General features: G+C 51.5%; 1 protein-coding gene across 3 annotated transcripts in view; it reads right to left on the bottom strand.

Moving 5' to 3' along the window:
- The window catches only part of TNS3 (tensin 3), a 268,396-nt gene that overhangs the window by 198,253 nt on the left and 43,786 nt on the right, over nucleotides 1-26,357 (bottom strand). For 2 of the 3 annotated variants that reach the window (XM_020289931.2, XM_020289928.2), the window contains exons 2-3: nucleotides 21,955-22,066; nucleotides 4,297-4,334 (exon numbers count right to left, since the gene is read on the bottom strand). Coding sequence is in view for 1 of the 3 variants with exons in the window: in XM_020289928.2 (XP_020145517.2) it covers nucleotides 4,297-4,334; nucleotides 21,955-22,066 (150 nt within the window). In the remaining 2 variants the exon portion in view is untranslated. Of the gene's footprint in view, nucleotides 1-2,385; nucleotides 3,008-4,296; nucleotides 4,335-21,954; nucleotides 22,067-26,357 lie in introns of those variants that run through there. The other variant, XM_020289930.2, reaches the window with a different exon arrangement.

The following is a 26,357-nucleotide window of genomic DNA, read 5'->3' as shown; positions in this document are numbered from 1 at the left end:
GCGGGCGGCTTCCCTCTCACCACGGCAGGCAGCACCAGTGCTCCTGCGCTGTACATCCAACAAGGGTGCAAACTGCGGCACGTCCAGACAGAGGGACGGCAAGCTGGGCCTCGGCAGCCAGCATGCAAAGGCTGAGGATGGGCCCGAGGGGTCTGAGAGCACCTCTGCAGTCCAAAGGACAGGAGGCTGGGCATTCTTCCTGGGCTTCACGCAAGGACCGCTACAGGGGCCCCTCAGCCTTACCCTGTGTGCTTGTTCCAGCTCAGCTAACTTCCGTTTGGTCCCTATGCAGGGTCTTGAATTTGAAAAAAATTATCTGGAGGTCTATATAACCTCTGATGATTCCAGATTACACCCTACACAAGTACTCCTCTAAGGAGCAGACACATGGGCACAAGTGGAAGGGGACAGGGGCTGGGGCAGACACAGGTTGCAAGGATGGAGCTCCCATGTCCTGGGGCTCCCCACTCGTCGCCTAAGCTCCACAGACCCCCCTTCATTCCCCTGGAGGGGACACCATCCGGTACCCCTTCCTCCCCCCCAATATCTGCTTCCTAAAACTGCCCCGTTTCTGCTACTTCCCTTCTGGGTCTTGCCAATGACTCAACTGACAGCTGGGAAAAAAACAAGTCACTATGCCCAAACAGCTCATGTGGCTCAGTGAGTAAGCACAGCACTCTCCTAAGCAAAATATTTTAAATATAAAACTTTCAAGTATTGTACATAACCTATTTGACTTCCCTAAAACTTACATAACTAATGTTATCATAATCAACAGCTAAGAGAAAATCATTTTTCTGTGTATCACAGGGAGCTATTATTCGCCTATTTTACGCATGAAGAAACTGAGGCTCAGGGCCTGTCTTAGTCCATTCAGGCTGCTGTAACAAGGTATCTTAGTCTGGGGGGCTTACGAACAACAGGATTTAGGCCTCACAGTTCTGGAGGCTGGAAGTCTAAGATCAAGATGCCAACGGATCTGGTGTCCGGTGAGGGCCAGCTTCCTAGTTCTCAGACGGCACCACCTAGCTGTGTCCCCAGTGGCAGAAGGGGTGAGGAGCCCTCTCGGGCACTAATTCCATTCAGGGGGCCCCATCTTCATAACCTAATCACCTCCCTAAAGGCCCCACTTCCAAATACCATCACCTTAGGAGTCAAGTTCCAACGTGTGAATTTGGGGGAGACACAAACATCCAGCCCACAGCCAGGGGGACTAGATGCGCTGCAGCAACCAAAAGGCCCCACTGGGATCGCAGCCCAGGTCTCTGCCTCTGCCTGCCCACTGAGCCGCACAGCCTGGCCTGAGGGGACATACTATCCAACGGCTCAGGAAGAGAGTGACCTCCGTCTGTCGGGGCTTCCAGGTCCCACCTATGGCTCAGTCCCCATTTCTGCAGGGTGGTCTCCCCCTGACTTCAGCGCCACAGAGGGGACAGCTGACGGCCTGCAATGCAGCCTGCGATGGGGACACGGATGGCCGCAAGCTGGTGGCCATGGCCTTGAGTGCCACTGCGCCCCGGCCACACGCTCTGGGAGCACACGGAGTCCCGGCCCCCATGACTCCTTCAGGCCCGTGGACGCAGGCACAAGTGCTCCCGAGGGGACAGTTGGGGATGCTGACGAGAAGGTTCCTGCGGCACATGCCCCCACCCTGTCTCGGGTCTGCCAGGAGATCAAAGCGGCACAGTCTCCCCAGACTCTGGGTGTGCGCTGTGTCGGGAGCCCTCATGAAAACACACGTGCACACGGCAATCAAAAATCCAGACCCGAGTGTGGTGACGTGGGAGAACCACAGCCCCATTTCAGTTCCCTGAAGACCAAGCTCTCCCCAGCCACACACCCCGCAGGAGCCGCTGAGGATTTATGGCCCTCATATCGCCAACAACGCTGGCATTATAGTTTTGGAATGAGAAGGTGCTTTGTTACTGCCGGCGGCACTCTCTCCTGCCATTCAAAGCTGTATTATCAAAAAAAAAAAAAAAAAATGAATAGGGATACATTCCTCCCCCCAACCGTGATCTGATAGGAGTAAAAGCTTGTCCGTCCCTCAGCAAACTGGCAATTGCTGCAGTTACAAATTCCATATCCAGTGAGAGTTAAGGCTTGTGGAATATCTTTGAACGAAAGCACTCAATCCCCTAAGTAGCCTGCCATGGGCCCGCTGGAGACATGGAAGGAAGGACAGTGGCTCATCTCTGCAGCGGCAGCTCAGAGGCGGCCAGGCCCAGCAAGCCGGTCGGGACAAGCAGCGCGCCCGTCCTCCCACCCTGCAGGGGCCACCACCAAGGAGATCCCCCGGGGCGAGAGGCACGCCTCGGTCCTCCTGGGGAGGGGGAACCTCTCCAAGCCTGAAAACCTCCCCAAGGTGGAATCTTCCCCACTCACCACCGTGTCTGAAGGCACCGCTCCCACTAGGGCCCTTAGACCAGAGGTACGTGGCACCCCGAGAAAGCAGCTGTCTGTGGGTAGAAAGGTCTAAAATAAAGCCACGCCACAAGAAAGCTAGCCTCAGCTGGCAAAAGGGGAACCTCTCCAGGCGGGCTGCAGACAGCAGCCCCTGTGAGGGCGTGGAGGGCACCCACGTGGCTTCTGGGAAGAGGCAGCCGAGGAGGGGAACGGGGAGGGCGGAGGAGCCTGTGCCAGCCTCTCTGCTCCCGCACCTGCTCAGCAGTCTCCATAACCAAGAGTTTAAAACGAAAAGCCATTTAATCTCTTGGGAAAAGAAATAGGGTTGGACTAGCGTGTGTGCACACGAACATATGCATATGTGTATGTGAGCATGTGTCTGTGCATGTGCATGTTTGTGCGTGTGTGTGTGTGTGTGTGTGTGTGTGTTCGTGCACATGTGTTTGTGTGTGCCTGTGGTGGGGAGGGTGGAGGAAACCAGCCCCCAGTCCCCAGTGGAAAACACACCACCTGTAGTGAATTCACAGTAACATGAAGTCTGTTTCCATCACAGCCTTCCGCTCAGAGCCCAAGGACAGGCTGGGAATTCTCAGCAGCAGCTGACCCATAAGGTCTGTAACAGCAGCAAAATCCCAAGACTATCTACAATCTCACCTCCCTGGACCTACGGCCACAGGCAGCCTGCCTGCCACGGCACCTGGCCGGCCCCGCAGGCCTGACAGTCGATGGGGCGACACGCTGAGGCCCCACTGCAGACCAAAACCGTGCCTACAAACTCTGGAGGTGCAGACACCATACCTAGGAAATCTGGGGGTACAGGTGCCATAACTAGGGTATCTAGGGGTGGAGATGCTATACCTAGGATATCTGGGGGTGCTGCTGCCATACCCAAGATATCAGGGTACAGATGCCATACCTAGGATATCTGGGGGTACCAATGCCATACCCAAGATATCAGGGTACAGATGCCATACCTAGGATATCTGGGGGTGCCGATGCCATACCCAAGATATCAGGGTACAGATGCCATATCTAGAATATCTGGGGGTACCGATGCCATACCCAAGATATCAGGGTACAGATGCCATATCTAGAATATCTGGGGGTACCGATGCCATACCCAAGATATCAGGGTACAGATGCCATACCTAGGATATCTGGGGGTACAGGTGCCATGTCTAACATATCTGGGGGTGCAGATACCAGACCTAGAAAATCCGGAGATGCAGATACTGTGACAGGGTAGAAAACCATGTCCTTCTTCCTTGGGGCGCCTGCCACTTCCCACCCACCATTTCCAGACCACCTCACCTCCCCACTGATCCAAGCGCTCATCCCAGGGGTGCACAGCCAGGTGCCCAGCACTCTCGGGGCCACCAGGAATCCAACCTCTCCAGGGACTTGAAAGCTCAGCATAACTACCCTGACTTCAAGGTGCCCAGAATTCCAGCACAGCTGAAAACTCCAAGGCGTCTATGCACCAGTATCTTCACAGTGAGGTCAGAAAAGTCCTCCAGGCCAGGCAAATGCCCCGGACCCCCTCTGCCCACCCGCCTGCCAGAGCAGCAGCATGCCAGCGCCATGGGAAACCAGGGATCGGCTGTCACAGAGAAGGAGCCAGTGACACGGCCAGGAGAAAATTATTGAATTCTTATCTGAAATCAAATTCTGTAGAATTATTTTCTATAATTTAAACCACAGATTTCAAAGCTCTTCGGTCTGTTCTCGAGATGAAAGGGATACACCCCGTCGAAAAGCATCTACCAGCCGTCTTTCCTTCGGCGTTCCCTTTCCGTGGCCACCGTCCAAAGAGGCCCCTCCCGCGCCTATCATTCAGCGAAGGCCAACTCAGCTATAAAAAGTCCCACGGGAAAGCAACGGAATGCTTACCTTGGCTTCACATTTCTTGTGGCAGGAATACTTGCAGGCTGGAAAGAAAGAGAAAGAATGTGTGTGTCAAGCAGTCTCTGCAGCAAGACCGTGCATCCCAAACTCTCTCAGTCCTTGACAAAGTGACAAAGTCCAGCTGGAAGAGCCCACGGGCGGCCTCTCCCCAACGTGAGGGAGGCTTTCGCTTGTGGCAGGGGCAGAATTCGGACAGTGGGGGGGGGGGCGGGGAGGGCTCCGCGAGCAACAGCAAGCACGGCTCCGGTGGAGATGTCTCGGGAGCCGCGTTACGGGCCACATTAGATTGCTGGAGAAGAAAGGCAAGGAATCGGAGCAGTTCAAAGCGTCCGTGTGTGCCTAGAATTTATACCTGATCCCTGAAAAAAGAGAAAATTTTAAAATGCCCCTTAAGAATCAGGATTGAAAATAATAGATAAGACTAGAGCCTTTAAATTAATGAGAAAGTCATGTGTTTGATTTCTGCACTGCTTCCACTTCCGGGCAAGCTAAGGACTGACTGTCAGAATAAATTCATGTCTAAATTCCTACAGGAGAATCCCTCAACAGGGCCATTGTGTGAACCAAGCGAGTCCTGTGTCAGTTCGGGGCCCTGACAATGCGGACGTAGAGCTGGAACCAATGCGATTTCGCAGGCCTCCCGCCCAGAGGCTGCAGCTGGGATGCTGAGGCATGAAACGCCCCCACCACTGCCACCACCGCCGCCCCAGGCGTGCTGCAAGGGGCCCTACGGGACAGGCGACGCTCCGAAATGAAGCCACGGCACCAAATAACCTCAGCACAGCCTCCCACTCGAGCTCCGCCACATTCCCTCATCTCCCCACGTTTGCCAGCCCACAAGGGCAGCTGTGGGGTGGGCAAGAGACCTGGGCTGGGGGCCACAGCTGGGGCTTCGTGTCTGGGCTCTGCCCTCTAGCTACGCTGACCCAGGCAGGGCCCCAGGACTCTGGCCTCTGTTTCCTCCCACACAGCCATCATGGGTCCAATGGGGTCCTGCAAGCGGCCGTGCTTTGAAACTACAAAGCAACGTCCATATGCAGAGCTGTGTGCTGTGTGGGGCCCTGGAGAACACGGCTCGAAGGCCAGGGCCACGGGTCCCAGGTGGCAGCTCTGTGACTCAAAGCCCTGTAAGCTTAATAAACTTCTCACTCCCTATGTTCCACACTGCTTTCTGTGAACTACCAAAATCGTTAAGGTTCGTGTAGGGTTGAATGAGGATGAAACAGATAAGGTCACTTGCCCAGTGCCTGGCAGTTACTAGACTCCAGTATTTACAGTGAGGATGTTACCTTTTACAGTGAGATCTATTTTTTAAATTGTCTTTCTATGCCTCTGAGGTTTGCAAGATTATTCGCAAAGACAAATATTTATTCTATTATACATCATCTAATGAGCGCAACATGCAAAGGTGATCAGTGATTTTTAGAATCAAGATAGATTTGCCATTGGAAAAAAAGGGGCTTCCACACAAGATTAAAGTCCCAGACAGAAACCAGCCTGGGGCAGAGGCCAGCAGGAAGGGCTGAGATAAGGAGGCGGCCAGTTGGGAGGCCTTTGGCCCCTAGGTGAGTGACAACCTGCAGGGAGAATTCCCCTGCACCCACCCACGCCCAGCAGCACGTGACTGGACCACAACATCACACAGCGGTCAACCCCGGTGATGGCCTAAGTGATCCTCACCTCCTGGCCCCACGTCCACATGCAGGCCCCTCCCATGGTGAATCAGCGGGTCTGTGTGACAACGCCGCATGGCAGAGGGGATGGCATGTGATTTCTGTGGCTAATCTGGCATCGCAGCTTCTGCCCTAGTCACCTGGATCACCTGCTGTGCAGAGATCCAGACACCACGTCAGGGGATACTGAGGCAGCCCTGAGGAGGTCTCCCGTCAACAGCCAGCCCCAGCCTGCCAGCCACCGAGTGTGCCACCTTGGAAGTGGGCCACCAGCCCCTGCCCAGCTTTCACTGCCCAGCCACCAAAGTCCAAAATTCCTGATCCATAGAAATGGTGAAAAATAATAGATGTTGTGCCTTAGCACTAACTTTTGGGGTCATTAAGATATTAATACAATGTACCAATTCAACCCAAAAGAGGGCAGTGGTGAGTGGAGGGTGACACTGGTGTGATACCCCCATGGGGGATGGCCTCCTCCACCACAAGAGAGCCACTGGCCACAGCAGGGCAAAAATCACTAAATTTGATGATCACAGTGAAATCATGTCAACTGCCCAGGTGCTAAGGCTGTGATCCTAAGAGGTGGAGCCTTCGTTTCGGGTATGTAGGCTGATGACCCTAAAGGTTTTATGGAGGTCTGGACTAAGACTTTACACCCGAATGCCAGGGTTGTCCTCAGGTTAGCTAGTCAGGTGTCAACCCCCCTGCAGCAGCTCTGGCCAGCACCGCACCAGGCCCTGTGCAGGGTACTTTCCCTGTCATTCCACACTCGTTCCTCCTAAGTAGCCTCTCAGGGAGAAACCAGGGGAGTGACTCTGCCAAGGTGGCAGCAATGGCCCGTGCAGGTGGGATTCCAGCCCGTCCCTGCCTCGGGTCCAGCTCTGCACCCAGAAGCACGCTCACTGCCCACTGGACAGTGCCCAGGCCCAGTCTCAAATCCCGCCACCACAGGAGCAAGCCCCCGCCCCCCTGCCCCCCACAGCATGGCAACTCCAGCTCTGTGTTCCCTCTGCCCTGCGCCCACCTCCTGCACCCTGCTGGGCTGCCGCCGCGCCTGAGTTCTCCACACCCTCTGTGCCATTGGCCCCTCACTTGTCATCACAGGGCAGTCTCCACCTGCCCTTCTCTCCCGAGTGGCTGCCAGCTCAGCGAGGGACAACGTCTGTGCTGTGCATCGCCAGGTCCTCGCAATAGCAACACCAGCAGCAAAAACAGGGAGCTGCCACGCGCAGCACCTAAGAGCTTTGACGGCACAGGTGTTACCAAGTTTTCACCGCACCTTAGGAGGAGCTGCTCATGTTGCCTGTTTCACCAATGGAGGCTGCGTTTGTGAGTGAGACCTGAGGACTCATCTCCTAGACAGCTGTGCACTGACCCTGACCTGTCCCAGGTGTGCGTTCGGAAGCCCACGCCCAGCAGGGCTACACACAGCAGGTCCTCCTTACCTGGTCACTACCAGGGGACTCTGCGCTGTGAAGACGCTGCCAAGATGGGAAGCTCCCAAAGAACAGCAGAACTTCCCACCCAAATGCACCCCCAGACACACAGGCCCCGCAAGACAAAACGCACACGCTCACCCTGACACCCCACAGCGCGGACCCACCTCCTTCACGGAGGCCACGACTGGCAGCCTGTCGTACTTTGTTTTAAGCTCTGGACTTTCACAAACTCTAGGCAACTTTCAGTAGTATTTATGGTCCCGCAGTACCCAACGTAGAAAAGAATGTTTATCTAAGCAATAAAAAGAAAAAAATTAAACATCTACAAATAAAATAACAGGTAGCTATTGAAAAACCGTGATCTGTAAAACTTTAATATGTAAAAATGCTTGTATTAGGCAAGGCCAAAACATATAAAGTGCCAACTACAGTATGAAACACACTTTGTGACAGACTCCCTCTTGGGCTCATCACAGGACAGAACGTGCGTGAGAGAGAAACTCTGTCACAACTCAGACAGAAGTGAGGGCCACACAGCAGAACTGGAAAAATGGGTTACTCTATGAAAACCATAGTAACACAAATAACATGAATTCCAGATCCATCCACCATGGAATTGGAACAGAATTGGAAAAGCAGAAATGAGTATTCAGATAAAATAACACAGGACATCGTTGTGACCTTGGAGAAGAGTAAGCATTCTGAAACAAGGAACAAGAACATAAGCTAAATGAAAAGATGGATATATCTGATCAAACCAAACTTAAAAACTTTTGCATGGGCCGGGCACGGTGGCTCACGCCTGTAATCCTAGCACTCTGGGAGGCCGAGGCGGGCAGATTGCTCGAGGTCAGGAGTTAGAAACCAGCCTGACCAAGAGTGAGATCCCGTCTCTACTATAAATAGAAAGAAATTAATTGGCCAACTAATACATACATACAAAAAATTAGCCGGGCATGGTGGCGCATGCCTGTAGTCCCAGCTACTCGGGAGGCTGAGGCAGCAGGATTGCTTGAGCCCAGGAGTTTGAGGTTGCTGTGAGCTAGGCTGATGCCATGGCACTCACTCTAGCCTGGGCAACAAAGCGAGACTCTGTTTAAAAAAAAAAACAAAGAAACTTTTGCATGACAAACATACCACAAACAAAATTAGACAAGCAATTGGCTGGAATGTCTGCAGTGCACAGAAGTAGAGAGACAAGAAATGGACATTTTTGGAGGTCAAAAATGAGCAAAAATTCTAATGGATAAAAAAAGATTTAATATTCATAATGTAATGAATTCTTAGAAATCAAGAGGAAAAAATAATCTGATTTTTAAGTGAGCAAAGGATTTTAAAGGATAGTTTGCTAAATGAAAACACTGCAGACAGCTTTCCTATATCCTTTTAGATGTTCAACCTCACCCAATCACCAGGTGAATAAAAAATATAATAAAAAGGAGATGCCACTTTTCGTCCATTACCTTGCAAAAAGGAAAAGCCACAGAAGCTCAGGGGAAAGAGAAAACAGCGTTCCATGCTGCAGCCTCCACCAAGAGCACTTGCAGGGAGGAACCCGCCCCTTCTCCAGCCCAGTTAACCCCCGGCATCCGAGCGGGTGTGTGGTGAGCCGCTGCTCACGGCGTTTCCCGGACTTGACGGCTCGCAGATTCCGTCTGCCTGAGCACTCGGCTCCACGGCTGAGGGTCTGCAAACCACACATCAGCTCCCTTGTCAAACGGAGGTTTCCAAAGTCATGTTTATGAAGCCTGGCTCCTGCTGCAGCAGTTACAGTCCAGCCGTCTGGCTCTCAAACGCCCAACATTTTTATATGTTGTCTTGGAACTGCTATTCTTCAAAATGTCTCCAAGAGCCTTGGGAATGCAGGCCACTTCTTACAGGGACATCAGAATCTTTTATATAACACTCTACACATATTGACCAAGTTATTAAGGAGCCCCTTTGAGTCACTCTCCACTTCTCCACACGTCTACCCTCAAGTTCGCCAGCCTCTCTGTGTCCCAGGAACGGGCTCCATGAGACAGGAGGAGAGGGAGGGACGCCCACAGCACAGCGCCGCCCGACAAGGCCTGCCCAACACCTGCATTCGCTGCTTGGCCACGTTGTCCCGATGTTGGCTTGTTGGTCTGAATTGCTAGAGTCCTAATACAGCACCTGGCACAAAGCAAGCCCCCAGAAACACAAACCTACCAACCCGCCCTTCCATCTCCAAACCCTGTCTATCATCACTCAGCGTACTGTTACTGCGATGGACTCCAAGACAAGACACGCCACGCTCATCTTTCTCTCCTCGCAGGTGCTCAGTAATGCTGGGTTAACTGAATGGAATAACCCATTACAAATTTTTCCACAAAACTCCCTCCATCCCACTTTCCTTTTCCCTCTGGTCTCATTTTTTTGCTTCCTTTCTCAACTTTCATTTCCCCTGGGCTTTCCTACATTGTCTTTCTCATGCAGCGTTTCTTTATTCTGCTCCATTCCCTTCCACTCCACGCTCTCTCCTATTGCACCACGGATCCAGGCAAACCCCCTCTCCCAGAGGGAGCACGCCTGCTCAGTCGGACTCCGGATCTCCTCCAGATCCACCTTCTTCTAGTGACCAAATCCCCCAGAACTTCAGCTCTCGAGGTTCACCCTGCCCACACCAGAACTCCAAGATTCAACTGCACCAGTGCCTTCCTCTGCCCTATCTGAAGCATGGCCAACTTCAGTTCATAAAAGGGTATCAGCGGTGACTGGATCGAATTAAACCACCCAAGGAAACGCTGATGTGGAGTGAGACAGGCCACCTCAGAGTCCTCACTTGAGCCCAGGAGTTTGAGGTTGCTGTGAGCTAGGCTGACACCACGGCACTCACTCTAGCCTGGACAACAGAGTGAGACTCTGTCTCAAAAAAAAAAAAAAAAACATGAAATGTTTTCTTCTAACTTAGCTATAGATGAAATTTGCATTGAAACAATAGGATAAAATATGAAAGTAGGGGACCTGAAGGTTAAGAATGAACCAGAAAAGGAACAATAAAAATACTGGCCTATACCACACAATATAGCCCTAACCCCTCTCTACCACCTCCACCATTAACTCCATCACCATCACCACGATCACCACCACCACCATAGACATGGCTACCATCACCATCATCAACACCGCCACCCTCATCACCATCATTGTCACCACCACTTACACTTTCACCATCATCATGTTCACCATCATCACCATTGTCATCGTCACTATCATACTGTCATCACCATCGATATCACCATCATTGTCATCGTCATCACCATCATCATCGCCATCACCATCATTATCATCACTGTCGCCATCATCACCATCAATTACACCATCACCATCATGTTCACCATCATCACTGTCATCACCATCACCATCATTATCATCACTGTCACCATTATCACCATCAATTACACCATCACCATCATGTTCACCATCATCACTGTCATCACCATCACCATCATTATCATCACTGTCACCATCATCACCATCAATTACACCATCACCATCATGTTCACCATCATCACTGTCATCACCATCACCATCATTATCATCACTGTCACCATCATCACCATCAATTACACCATCACCATCATGTTCACCATCATCACCATCATCACCATCACCATCATTATCATCACTGTCACCATCACCACCATCAATTACACCATCATCATCATGTTCACCATCATCACCATCACTGTCACCATCATCACCATCAATTACACCATCACCATCATGTTCACCATCATCACCATCATTGCCATCACCATCATTATCATCACTGTGGCCATCATCACCATCAATTACACCATCACCATCATGTTCACTGCCATCACCATCATTATCATCACTGTCACCATCATCACATGCCCATGATCACCATCACCATCAACTAAACCATCACGGTCACCATCATCACCATCAAATACACCATCATCATCATGTTCACCATCACCATCATGTTCACCACCATCACCATCATTATCATCACTGTCACCATCACCACATGGCCATGATCACCATCACCATCAACTAAACCATCACTGTCACCATCATCACCATCAAATACACCATCACCATCACTATCACCGTCAATTACACACCATCACCATTATCACCACTACTAATAACAGTAACGTCATCATCATCATCACTGACAGACACTACTGAACGCTTCACTGAGCTAGTCAGTGTACTTCATGTTCCACACATATTTACTCTGTTACTCCTCACAATGACGCTAAGAGGAAATTCAAGCAGAGAGAGGCAGAGCAGGAACCCCAGCAGGCTGTCTCTACAGTCCGTGCTCTCCCATGCTCTGCTCCTTCTTCAGGAATGAGCCAAAGAACACTTCCACCTAAACATCACATCGCTTTGATGCATGGTGACTTGCATAATCTATACCTTGTCTCTAGGTAGCATGTACACACAGGGATCAACATGAAAATATATATGACACATATGTAAATTGTAAGTAGAGAACACTATGAAACTATTTTTTTGATGGTCTCTATATAGTGTATTGAGAAAAAGAGAAGATGCTAGAGATTAACTCAACCTCCAAACCGTAAAGATCACAACGCTGAGAAACAGAAATAGGATTCAACAGTCCAGAGCCACGCCAGACTCCCTGCATCCACACCCACAGTGACCGCCAGGACCCCAGCTCCAACTCAGGGAGCGGCAACCCTGCATCCTGTCTTGTCTACACCACAGTGACCGCCAGGACCCCAGCTCCAACTCAGGGAGCGGCAACCCTGCATCCTGTCTTGTCTACACCACAGTGACCGCCAGGACCCCAACTCCAATTCAGGGAGCAGCATCCCCGCATCCTGCCTCGTCTACACCCACAGTGACCGCCAGGACCCCAACTCCAACTCAGGGAGCGGCAACCCTGCATCCTGTCTTGTCTACACCACAGTGACCGCCAGGACCCCAACTCCAACTCAGGGAGCGGCAACCCTGCATCCTGTCTTGTCTACACCACAGTGACCGCCAGGACCCCAACTCCCATTCAGGGAGCAGCATCCCCGCATCCTGCCTCGTCTACACCCACAGTGACCGCCAGGACCCCAACTCCAACTCAGGGAGTGGCAACCCTGCATCCTGTCTTGTCTACACCACAGTGACCGCCAGGACCCCAACTCCAACTCAGGGAGCAGCAACCCTGCATCCTGTCTTGTCTACACCACAGTGACCACCAGTACCCCAGCTCCAACTCAGGGAGCAGCGTCCCCACATCCTGCCTCGTCTACACCCACAGTGACCAGGACCCCAACTCCAACTCAGGGAACAGAATCCCCACATCCTGCCTCGTCTACACCCACAGTGACCACCAGGACCCCAACTCCAACTCAGGGAGCAGAGTCCCCACATCCTGCCTCGTCTACACCCACAGTGACCTCCAGGACCCCAACTCCAACTCGGGGCGCAGAGTCACACACACCGAGGATGCCCTGTCTACATGTCGGCCAGCATGGACGGGGGAAGCCAGGCCAATCCACGCCAAGCATACTGACAAGAACAACAGCTACGATCATTTCCCATGATGACACACACACACAGAGCACATGTTAAAAATCGCTCAAATGCTCTATCCCAGTTTAGACTGGTAGTCACCTAGGCCTTTTTCCTTCCCAATAGGGCAGGGTGTGCCAATTCTGTGGTCCCATGGAGCCTGGCCAGCATTCCCCGAAGACGAGAAGACTGAATCTTACAACACAAGCCCTCCTGCGCTGTCACCCTGGACGGTCTCCACAACCCCGCTTCAAGTCACACTCACCTTACCAGGGCCACCAGCCAGCAGTGCCCTGCAGCCCCACAGTCGACCAAGGAAACCTAGGGAACAGGTGTCACTACAGATCTTCGCCAGTGTACCCCGTCCACAGGACAAGAGTGTTCTCCTTCAGGTAAACCTCGTCGGGGAAAGGTAAGGGGAAGGGGCTCACCTGCAGCGGACCTTCACCTTCTGCAATGAGCCAGATGTTTTAAAGATGCAAAGCTAACCAACAGTTTAACTGCACCACACCAGACGTTTTCTACCATTCATTCCCTCACTAACTCCACAGGTATTCAGGAACACCTATGACTGAAACGGTCCTTAATTCCATAAACATGTCCTGGGCACCTACAACCGGGAAGGGACTGATCTGGAAGTGGATACCACTGGGAACAAAGAAAACATCCTGAATGTCCTCTGCAGTGAGAGCAAAGGGAAACCAGGAAGTGCAGAGAGTCGGGGCGACGTCAGCTGCAGGAGGCAGTGCCAGGGAGGCAGAGCGGGAGCCCAGAGTGGAGGAGAGGTCCGGACTCGACAAGAAGGAAAATGGCAGCACCAGGTGAGAAGGTGACCTGGAGCCAGATCACGCAGCTTCCGGTAGACCAGCACCCAAAAAGGCAATGCATGAGCTGTTGAGGGCATTAACCAAAATCGGTCAATCAATAACCAATCAACAAATACGGACGCCACTCACACACTTCTTCTCTGGCAAAGGCTTTGTGGCAGGTCAAGTGGAGGTTGTGGGCACTCCAACTCCGGCTGTGCCCGGCCTAACCTCCGAGGAGGGGAGCTAGGTCCCCAGACCATGCTCTGTCGAACTCGCACTCGGGGACAGGGGCCGAGGGTCAGGACGCTCGTGTTTCAGCCACCCACCCCAGCTCTGTGTCACCCCCCCACGCCCCACACCCCACACCCCCAGGCCCCCAGCCCCCCACCCCCCACCCCCCACAGGCCGCAGGGATGGCCACCCTCCCTGCCCTCTCCACCCTCCCCGCCCTTCCACCTTCTGCCCCATGACACAGGCAGCGGGCTCCAAGCCGTCACCTGTCCACTGTTCTCACTCTCGTCACAGATCATCAGCTCGCAGCGAGCGGATCTGCCCGAGAACGCTGAACTACACATCAAGAAGACAAGGACGTCAATAAGACACCCCTAAGACACTCGACGTTTTTATCCCTAAAAATTCCATCTTAGCCTTCTCTCTGGTCCTCCCCACTTCCTGATTTTCTTTTCTCAGAAAATAACTGTTAGCCACTTGAGGGGTCGTCGTAGCGTCGGTGTGGTTATCAGAGGGTCCACGCGGCTGAGACCGAGCCCCTCACATCAACCCCTCACCACGCTTCTGTCACCGTCTTCATGCTGCAGATGAGGAAACTGAGGCACAGTGGGGCCCGCAGCGGAGTTGAGATCTGAATTCACATCTGTCTGTTCACACAGACCACAGGCTTACCCTCCGAGCTGCTCAAAACTAAACAAGTAAATAAATAACGGTGACTCCGACCTTCACAAACAGGTCACCGGCCCAGCTGCAGCACGGAATGAGGTTTCTACGGCACTGCGGAGTGGACAAAATGCCTCGACATCCTGGACGCACACCCTCCTAGCCGCCGTCAGCAGGGCCAGCCTCCCCCCCACTTCGCTTCACGGTCTGGAGAACGAAGCCCAGATGGCCTGACCCGCTGGGCCCGCCTGCTGCTTCCCTCACGCAGCCACTGCCATCCCAACTTCAACCCGCTCCCTGCTCAGAACACCCCCACCCCACGACACGCGGCGCAAAGGAGAGGTTTTGCATCTACATCAGACGTCCGTAGGCGTGTCGTTACACAACGCTGCAGAGTGAAAGGAGAGAAAGGAGAAAGTACCAGCCCCTCACGAAAATCCAAAGTCTAATGCACTACACCCTGTTAGCACTTTTCTACTTCCAGTCCCCAAAACCTCTGTGTACGTGAGCAGACTCCCAGACACCGTGCTCGGTGGTGGGACCACCCAGGGCCACGTAAACACCAGACAATCGGGGAGGGCACCCACAAGAGGGCTCCAGTCCCCCACCCACGCGGCTGTGACTGTCCCAGACTTCTCCGTCCTCACTGGCCCCGCAGCCTGGTGGTGGGCGCCCCACCCTGGCCACAGTGGGACAGCAGGAAGCGGTGAGGATGACGAGGAAGCCTGCCCGTCTACTCTTAGCCTGGTGAGTCCCAGGGAGGCCAGGCCTCGACCCCACCTCCCAGAGCAGGGCTCCTCGACTTCCTTGGCAGCAGTCAGGCCGGCCGACGCCCACGGCTGAGGGTCCCCACGTGCATCCAGTGAAGCACAGCGCTGCCCCTTCCTGGGCTGCCACCTGGTCTGTCCCCGGCAGTGGCCCAAGCAGACCACGAACACTCAGAGAGCAACATTGCATCCAGCTAAATCAAACTGTGGAAAACAACAATCCCACAATTTAAAAAAAAATTCCAGATCACAGTTTAGCGCAAAACAAAAACTTGGGCTTATCATCTTGGCTCCCCCACTCAGTAAGTTATAAAATCAGACTCTGCCGGCAAAATCAACTGCACAGCCCAGACGTCCGTGGCACACGGAAACCTCAACCCTGACAACCCAGACCTCTGAGAAACGTCTGGGAGGGGTCCAGGCCTTCTTTCCAGCCACAGAGTCAGAAAACAGGAAGGATTTCAGTCAAGATCCACGCCTACGGTATGTGCAGCGGCGGCTGAGGAGGGTGGCGTTTTGGTACAGGGGAGCAGAATTCGGAGAACGGGAGGCTGTTTTCCATCAGATAACCGCCATCGGCCAGAAAATATGCACATGGAATTTGGCCTGGGTGCTCCTCCTCCTTCCTGAGCTTCTGGAAGATTCTGTCATACCGCCACCTCTCGGGATGGGGCAGACTGACTGGAGGGCTGAGCTCGGTGCCCGGCAGGAGTCAGGGTGGGGGACGCACCACCTCTACCTGTCCTGGAAAGAAGTTTGGACGTGACATCTGGAGCCACTTCCCAGGGATTTGCCAGAGGAGAACAGGCCGACAAGCCAGGCGCTCATCGGCGCAAATGCGTGTGGATTTTCACAGACGTACAGCCCCAGACACCCCCTGGGCTCGGGCCTTTTACTGAGACCCGGGATACCCGAGAGGCCAGACCGCAGCACAGGAGCCACGAGGGCAGTCGGCCTGGGGGAGCAGGCAGACCCGTGAACAAACGAGCAAACACAGCGAGCGCCTGACAACGCCCACGTGTCCATCCCACCGACCTCCCCAGAATTGATGGTACCCCCTTGTGCTCACCGGGCACCTGCACACACCTCTGCCGTGGACTCTCACACTGGCTCCTGCTCCCTTACTCCTCCTGCCTGCCGGACCCTGCGCCCTTCAGGGCCTTGGTCACCACGAACGTCGTAGTAGTCGCACTCACGTGGTAAAAGTGCTGGTGAGTCAAAGGGCTATCAGACAAGCAAGCAGTACACGTGAGGACGGGCACCTGCCTGTGCCAGGGCCACCAAGCCGACAGGGCGGAGCCTGTCCCTCAGGCCTCCTGGGTTCCGGCTGGGGGCGAGACCTCTGTCCCTCCAGCAAATGCCCAGACAGCCACCTCCTCACTAGCTGCCGACAGCTCTGGAGGGGAAAGGGCAGTGCTGGGAGACGCAGGTGGGTGGGGCAGGGAGGCACCTTCCTGAGGACCTGGTGCCTGAGCTGAAACCCGCAGGGCAAGGGGAGCTGGCTGGGGAGGCGCAGTCCAGCACACGGCGGACAGGGAGCCCTGTGGGGCTGGCCACTCGCAGTCCCTGGGGAGTCAGGGTAGATCACACGGGAGGGCCAGCCTCAAAAGGGCCACTGTGAAGGACGCAGGTGCAGATTCCTCCTGCTAGCTGGCTCAGTTTCCCAGAGCTGCTCTCCCAGCACACGCAGGAGAGGAGAGAGTGTGCAAACAGGAGCGGGGACCAAATGACGTCCCAGCCTGGGTGGGCAAAGGCTCCACTCCAGGGAAGCAGGGTTAGGAAGGAGAAATGGGAGGCCCCAGGTCGGGCAATGGTGGTGGGGGTCCAGCCTGCAGGGAGGCGGCCAGCAAGTGCAGAGCAGCATGCAGGGCTGGGGCTGAGCTTGGCTGGGAGCTGTCCTGGTCACACTGTCTCTGTTAGGAGCAGCAGATCTGGGTCCCGGGTATCAACAGGTATGGAATACCTGCCCCTCTGAGGCAGAGCTGGTGGGTGGAAGCAGACCCCTCTGCTTCCTTGCAGGAAAGCAGGAACTTAGCTTTGCCGCTTGCGTGAAGTCAGAAAACTAAAGCCTCTGGGCCTCGGCACCCTTTGACAGTCCAACGGCTCCTGCAGTATGATGCTCCCCTCCCTGTCCGTGCACAGCCAGGGCCCTCTCGCCTTCCTAACGCATTTCAGAGCTGCCTGCCTCTGCGCCACGAGTCTGCACAGGAAGTCTGTTCCACCCGCACTCTCTAGGCCTGCATGGCCAGCCTCACTGCCTCCTGGATCTTCCCGTCCCCAGAGCTCTAATGAGGGGGCTTATCTCAGCCCACTCCGCCTGCGCCATGATGTCTCCTGTCACAGGCGGCATCGTCCCCAGCAGAGGCAGGCTCAGGCCCACGCGGAACACCTGCACGGGCTCTAGCACATATACTAACATAATTAAAGACATAATGAAAAAGGTCATCACATCTCAAAGACTGTTGGAACATATACTCCTGAACACTTAAAAAAAACAGTAGTTATTATTTATTAACCTAATTACTACTTGCTGACACACATGGATGGGCCTTGGAGCTGTCCTACTGGGCCCTGCATCTTCCTTAACAACGAGATGACACACAGAAAGATGAGCCTGTTGAGCACTGGTGCAGAGTGAACTGTCTATTCCCTCCTCTCTGTCAGTAGGAAAAGCAGCTCCCATAAACACACACTCTCTCTCTCTCTCCCCCTTTCTCTCTCTCTTTGAGACAGAGTCTTGCTCTGTTGCCCAGGCTAGAGTACAGTGGCATCATCATAGCTCACTGCAACTTCCAACTCCTGGGCTCAAGCGATCCTCCCGCCTCAGCCTCCCAAGCGGCTGGGACTACAGGTGCACACCACAAAGCCCAGCTAATTTTTTCTATTTTTAGTAGAGACGGGGTCTCACTCTTGCTCAGGCTGGTCTTGAACTCCTGACCTCAAGCGATCCTCCTTGTCTGCCTCCCAGAGTGCCAGGATTACAGGGGTGAGCCACTGTGCCCAGCCCATCTTTCTTAAGATAAGATAATGGGCATTGTAGAGCAGCTAACCTCTATGAAGTATCCTGCACAGGAAGGATGTTCTCATATATACCCTCACAACAGCAAACATCTGTGTGCTCAGGCAAATACATCCATGTAACACACATGCACACACATGCACTCACACAATCACATACATGCACTCTCATGAACACAATCGTGCATACATGCACTGCACTCATGCAACCATGCATACATGTACCCATAACATACTCACATGCACATACATAGAAATGCATGTAGCACGTGCACACTCACATGCAGTCACATGCAAGCACACACACATATTCAGGCACACAAAACCACCTACACAGCCACACCATTCTGACACATCCTCTCAACACTCCCTAATATTTCACATACATATTAAAAATGCCACAAAACAGTGTGTTCGGAACTGGAGGATCCATCCGGGGCCCTCTCCAGCCTCTGCGAGTCTGTACACTGCAGGAGGGAGGAGGGAGACAAAGCCCTAACCCGGGGGAGGTGTCAAGACTATGAGCAGCCTCCCGACTGAGGAGGGGGACTGGCCCGGACGCTGGGGCGCTGTTTTCTCCAAGCTGTTCTGTGTCATTGATTCCATTTACTTTGAAAATGATAACCGCTACTTTTAGGTGGTAAAAGCAAAATACAGAGATACTGAAAAGGATGTCTGATCTCCTGAGGAAACTCAGACCTCATTTGTGCAAAGAAGAGAAGGAAAACTTGCTCTTCGAGGATAATCAGTACAGTGTAACCCAAACCACTGCTGCACGTCTTGGGAAATGCAAAGAGCCCTCCACCGCTTTGCAGCTAGGCCACCTGCGGTACGGAGGCCAGCCCAAGACTCGTGGTGCCAGCCGCATGAAACCACCAAGGCAATTTCCTTTGGGGGCATTCAGGGGAAACAATCCCGAACACCAGCAACCAAGCTAAGTGCCGCAAAGCTGGCTCTGTGGTCTACACCAGTCTCTTCCAGCCCTCGCAACAGCCTCCAGGTAAAGTCATCCTACCACGTTCCAGACTTGAAGTAGGAGGAGACTTTGCCACTTCAGGGTCAGGGCCAGGACTGCAGCCCAGCTCTGCCTGGCCACGCCTTTGCTCCTAAACAGACCTGTCCCCGCACAGCACGTAAGAGGCAGGTGTCAGCTCACAGGGAACCCTGGGACGTGTGCCTTTGCCCCAGAAGTCGTTGCAGGGCGAGGAAGCCAAGAACAGGCCTCCGGTGCCCTGCCAGTGCCACGCGGCTCCACGGCAGCTCTCCCCACGCCAGCCAGAGGCCCGGCCGGCACAGGACCAGGGCTCTCAGATCAGCTCCCGGCCCACCAGCTCTGGTTCCCAGGCTCCCTGCTGCGCCGGCTCCACGGCTCCAAATCCAACCGCCGCTTTCCTTTCCCGTCTTTCCACACGTGGGAGTCATATGTGGGGGCCAAAATGTGAGCACTGCTATGAGAATGGGGCTCAAATGTGGAGAGACTTCCTGGGCCCCTCATCCCTGCTGTCTCCTAGAGGGGTGCCGGGCCCCTGCCAGACCCTGGGGGGTGGGACACAGAGGGCTGCTGTCCTGAGGGACAAGCCTGAAGGAGGAAGACATCAGTCCACCGGCACAGTGCTACTTGTCACCACCTCGTGTCTGCAGGCCACAGCGAGCAGGCAAACAGAAAGGCCGTGGCTGACACAGCCCTCCTGAACCGGACAACTGTGCACAGGGCGGCCTGGTGACAGGCACCGTTCTCATAGGTGACGGGGCTGTCACCCAGTGCAGCCTGTTCGAAAACTCGGGCTTAAGAAGTTTCAGATCACACCGCGTCTCAGCAATTTACTCAGAGCAGATTGCGGAGCCCATCCTCTGCCCTGAGGAGGGTCTAATGACTTCCTCAGCAGCTCCCCGGCCCCTGCATCCGGCTGCTCTCAGCCACTGGGGAGCCCCAGCACCACGGGCGAGCCCCAGCACCACGGGGGAGCCCCAGCACCACGGGGGAGCCCCAGCAGGAGCCGCGGTCGCAGAGGGTGGTGAGGGTGCTCTCCTCCCAAGGTCACCTCTGCTGGCCACGCAGAGGCCCCTGCTCCCCTCAAGACCCCCGTTCCCCGGCTCCCTCCCTCTTCCTTTTAGGCCTAGGGGAGGTAACAGCGTGGCTGCCTCTCAGCCTGCTCTCAGCCTGGTGCCCCACACACGCGTGCGCCACGCAGGGTGGGCTGCCCGCCCTGGTGTGCTCACACAGCACCACAGGGGAGGGACGTCAGCCTCAGAGTCGGCCGCCCCTGGTCATCAGGCCCGACACTCACACTCGGGGGACACAGGGGTGACTCTGGCCAAGAGCTGGCTCTTCCACAGGAGGGGCGCGGCAGAGTAGCGTGCCTGTGAGGCCGCTGGGGCCGGAGGAAGGGGCCTGACCGGTGTCGAAGACGCACCCCACAGTGCCTTCTCAGCCGCCCACAGCTGAGCCCGCGCTGTCTAGGGTGGGGAAGGGGCGCCTCGGCCCTGCCACATGGGCTGTGTCAGGCAGAAGGTGGAGAGGCGGAGCGCTCTGGGAGGCAGGGGAAGGCCTGGCAGGTAGGGAGGCAGAGTCTGGCAGGCCTGGGTAGGCAGTCACCGGGAAGCGGTGCGGGGAAGGAGAGGCAGCAGTGGGTGACGTGCCAACCACCCACCGAGCAAATTCTAAGGCACTGACTGCCGCAGGGAAGGGGCCCTGTCAGAGGAGGGGCATCCCAGCCCTCCACCAGCCTCCAGTGGATCTCTGGCCCTTTAACTCGGGTAGATTCCCAAGAGACCCTTAAAAGTTTGACTACTGCTCATCTTTCCACCACAGCCGCCCTCGCCACATCAGCCACCAGGAACCACCTGCCAGCTAATCTGCAGGGAAGAAAGGGCCAAGGGGAGGTCCCAATGCCACACTGGCCAAAACCCTGCAAATTCTCCACAGAGCAAATCCCAAACCCCACAGAGGAATCGATGCCAGCGGCCCCCACTGTGGGATGTACCCCTGGCCCACACTCAAGGGACACGAGATGTCCCTTGGACATGTCACAGTTACATGTCCATTATGCAGATTTACTAACATGCAATCACAAAAGAATTAGCCAAGTTCCATTAATGAGCTGATGTCTGAGCATCAGGTAGCCAAGCTGGTAGCTTTGTTTACTGACAGGATCTGAAAGGGGTCATACCAAAACGAACCCAAATTCTAAAGAACAGAAAAAAATTCATTGCAAACTTTGGTGAGATCTGAAAGTCAAACTGAATAAACAGAGTTACTGACACTATAGAACAGACCAGAGGATAAACAGTGAATTACTAATTGCTGCCTCCTTTCCCATCTGAGGAGCTTTGCTCTTTCTGGAAAAACGGCCCCGAGAACACACAGTCAGTTGTGGGGTGGGTGGTGGACACAGGCTAAGAAGGGAAATTCCATGATTTAACTTCTAGAAACTTCAAAAAACATGTTTTCGTTTTGTTTTTTGTTTGTTTTGCTTTGGTTTAATCAATAAAAGAATCACAGACATGGACTTACCTCGGCAAGAAATACCTTGACCATCAATAATTTGCTTGCAAACTCCACAGACTTTGGATTTTTTAAAGGCCTTTTTCTTAAAATTGTGCAGACTCGCGGTTAATTCTTCCAGCTGAAAAAGTAAAGGAAGAAACTGTCAAGACTTCAATTTATAGTTTGTTTCTTTTTTTTTTTTTTCCTTTTTAGGAAATGATAAATCTAGTGAAGTTTGTAAAGAATTAAAACAGGAACTTTACCAAGCAAACAGAGAACAAGAAACCACCCTACATCAAAATTCCCACAGCGAGCCACAGATACCCGGTCAGCATTCTTGAACCCAGAGTCCCAGGTGGAAGTTCACTCTCGCCCAACTTTGCAAATCCCCACCACGAGTGCCCCGGAGCACCACCTCAATCAACACTATGTGACAGTTACTCCCTTTCAGACTAGAGGTGTACAACCACTTACTTCCATGACAAAATAATCCAGATACACTTCCAGAGTCTTAATGCTTTCTCCTCTAGATGAAATGATTAACAAACAGAACCATTATGTTGGGTTTTCCTGGTTCAAAGATGTCCTAGAATCACCGCTAAGCTCCTGAGCCTCTCTGAACTCATCTGCAGAAGAAGAAACAGCCCTGATACACATGTGGCTCCTCCTTAAACGCAGTTACGAGCATTAGCACTAGGAAGAAATGAACCACTCCTCCACCATATTCACGTTTGCCGAGTCAAGGCTCACAGATATGTATGATAACCTTGCAAGAATTAACTTTGCTTTCAGAAATAAAATACCAATCATGACACCTAATTGCTGATATGTAACAGTGTATTCTATCGGGACCTCATAGCCACATGGCTTCACGGAGGCCATTACTCACTCATCAGAATAACTAAAATTTACTGAGCTGAGAAGATGAAACGGTATCAAGAATGCAGAACAAATGATCAACTAGGAAAAAGGTTTGACAATTTCTTATAAACTTAGATATACACCTAACTTATGACTCAGTAATTCCACTCCTGCATACACTAAAAAAAAAAAAAGCCTATCTAAAGAAAAGACTTGTGCAAGAATGGTCATAGCAGCCATAGCAGCCTTACTTAAAAGTGCCCAAAATAGGAAACAGCCCAAATGTCCATCATAAAGAGAATGGACAAAAATGGTATATTCGTGCAATGGAATACTGTTCAGGAATACACAAGCACACAACTAACACACCTAACAACGTGGATGAAGATCAAAAGCATTAGTGACACTGACTGAAAGACGCAACAGTACGCAATGATTCTATCTATAGGACATTCACGAGCAGGCAAACTGGTCTATGTGAAGAGAAGTCATGATGGTCACCTCTAGGGGTAGGGGTAGTGACTGCGGGAGTGTGAGGATCCTCCCTGGGTGGAGGGAGTGCTCTACTTCACGCTCTGGGTGGTGGTTACACAGTCATGCACATGTTTAAAGTCATTAAGCTACGTGCTTAAGGTTTTTACATTTTGCTGTCTAAAGACATACAAGGTAAAAATGTATATGTTAATCAAGAGACAATCCTAGAAAAATGTTGGTAAAGATCTGGTGAAACAATGTCAAGCAATGTGATCACATTTTTATTGTTTAAAAAATATCTATAGGAACTTCTGCTTTTGATCCAGATGTAGTATCAGGGACTGGATTTATCCTCACACCTGCAATAACAATAAAAAATTGCACAAAATATACAAAACAACAGTTTTTAAGACACTACAACATCAGGAAATGAAGAGTAGTGATACCTCCCTCAGAGACAAGAAAAAATGAGGTGAACACTACAACTGCCCTCAGATTACTGCACTGAATGAGTGTCCAGGCTGCGGAGGAGAAGGAAACCCAGGCTGAGCCCAGTGTACTGCCCGGATTAAGGAGAAGGAGATAAGAGTCCAGGAAGAAGGCAGCAAAAGTCTGCTGGACAGAGTGCCACAGAAGAGAGAGCTGCATGGAACTACTAGATCTGCCTGCAGACGGTCCCTGGCAAGCATTCAGCTGAGTATTGAAAAGCATGTATGCACGCACACACATGTGTATAGACTACCCAAGGCTAGGGGTGTGTGTGTGTGTGTGTGTGTACACTACCCAAGGCTGGGGAAAGAATCACCAGACAAGATTAGAGGAAACAGTGCCCAATGCCCACAGAGAGCTGGGAATAGTGCCTATTCCCACAGCCGGATCAGGAAACCTCAAAATTCACAGAGTATTTCATAGAAAATACAGAAGGATCTCGCCTTACTAGGGGGGGGATAATTAGCCTCTAGACTTAACACTGCCCCATTCTACTCACTCTACCTGAAGAGCACTAACCAAAAGGATCAAACTGTTTCCAAGTAATTTAACTGCAACCAGAACAAAGGTCAAGAACACCTGAAGGAGTATAAAAATATCCAGCATCTAATAAGGCAAAATTTACAATGTCTGGGATCCAGTCAACAAGTATCAGGCACTCAAAAAGACGGGGAAACACAACATATAAAGAGGATAATAAATCAATTGAAACTGACCCAAAACTGACAGAGATGTCAGAATTAACAGACAAGGATACTGAGATTTAGTATTATATTAATAACTGTATCCCATATGTTCAAAAAAGTTAAGTAGAAACCTGAAAGATATAAAAAGATCCAAGTGAAAAACCCAAGTGAAGGGGCCCGGTGTGGTGACTCACGCCAGTAATCCTAGCACTCTGGGAGGCCAAGGCAGAGGGATCTCTCAAGGTCAGGAGTTCAAAACCAGCCTAAGCAAGAGTGAGACCACATCTCCACTAAAAATAGAAACAAATTAACTGGCCAACTAAAAATATATAGAAAAAATTAGCCGGGCATGGTGGCGCATGCCTGTAGTTCCAGCTACTCAGGAGGCTGAGGCAGAAGGATGGCTTGAGCCCAGGAGTTTGAAGTTGTTGCGAGCTAGGCTGATGCCACGGCACTCTAGCCTGGGCAACAGAGGGAGACACTGTCTCAAAAAAAAAACATAGAAGGAAATGTAAAAATACGCAGGGAAAAATACACTAGATGGGATTTCTGGCAGACTAGATACTGCAGAATACATGAATGAACTTAAGAGAAATCATAATACAAACTTCCCAAAATAAAGCACAGGATGAGACAACCTAAATAAACAAGCAAGTATTAGTAAGCCACCGAAGAACTTCAAATAACATAACACATGTACAACTGGAGTCCTTGGAGGAGAGTAAGGGCAGAGAAGGGAGCGTATTTGAAGAAATAATGTCTTCAACTTTTCCAAAACAAGAGGAAAATTATAAACCCACAGATTCAAGAAATTCAACAAATCCCTAGCACAAGAAATGTGGCAGAAACTAACCAAGGCATGTGATAATCAAATTTCTCAAACCCAGTTATAAAAAGGAAATCTTAAAAACAGCAAGAGGGGAGAAAAAGACACATTGCATGCAGGGTCTAACCATTAGGATAACAGCAGATTTCTTATTTAAAAAAAAGGTGAGAAGCCAGGAATAATACAAAATACTGAAAGAAAACTTGTCCCTCTAGAATTCTGTGCTCAGCAAAAATATTTTTCAAAAACTAAAAGTGAATCAAAAACTTCTTAAGATATACAAAAGCTGAAAGCTAAAAAGGTTCATCGCCAGCTGACAAGTACAACGTATTAAAGATAGTCCCTGAGCAAAGGGCAATGGTAGATGGGAACCCGGCTTTATGCCAAAGACTAAAGAGCTCCAGAAATGGCACTCGCATAGATAAATACCTAAGATTTTTTTCTGATTATTTAAAGCTCACTAAAAGATAATAATTAATTGCTTATACAAAAAATAATGTAATGTGACATCTAACATATGTCAAATGTATGATAAAATAGCACAAATCTCAAGAAAGGAGAAAAAGAAATATACTATTACAAGGCTCTCACGAAGTGATATATCACTTGAAGGTAGATTGTGATAAGTTAGAGAAGTATACTATAAGCCCTAAAATAACCACTAAAATAATGAATTACAGGTAATAGGCCAACAAAGGAGATAAAATGAAATCATAAAAAACATTCAATTAGTCTAAGAGTGACAAAAGAAAAGGAAAAGGAGGAAAAGAAGAAAAAAGAAAAGGCAGGAGAAACAGAACACAGTAACAAGACAAGAGAGTCAAATCTTAACCATATTAATAATCACATTCATGTGAATAATCCAAATACTTCAATGAAAAGTCAAAGATTATCAGATAAAAAAAAAGACAGAGCCTAGAAAAAAAATGCCAAATGCCATGTTGACTTTAATCAAAGAAAAGTTGGAGATAAAGTCAGCTGCAGAGCAAAGAACATTACCAAGAATACAGAACACCATTTTATAGTAATAAAAGTATTAATTCATCAAAAGGCCATAAGAATCCTACATATTTAAACAATAACAAAACTTCAAA

The sequence above is a fragment of the Microcebus murinus genome, chromosome 9 (assembly GCF_040939455.1).
Source record: "Microcebus murinus isolate Inina chromosome 9, M.murinus_Inina_mat1.0, whole genome shotgun sequence".
Lineage (NCBI taxonomy): Eukaryota > Metazoa > Chordata > Mammalia > Primates > Cheirogaleidae > Microcebus > Microcebus murinus.
The sequence above is the reverse complement of the archived record's forward strand: the minus strand, read 5'-3'. Positions and strand labels throughout refer to the sequence as shown.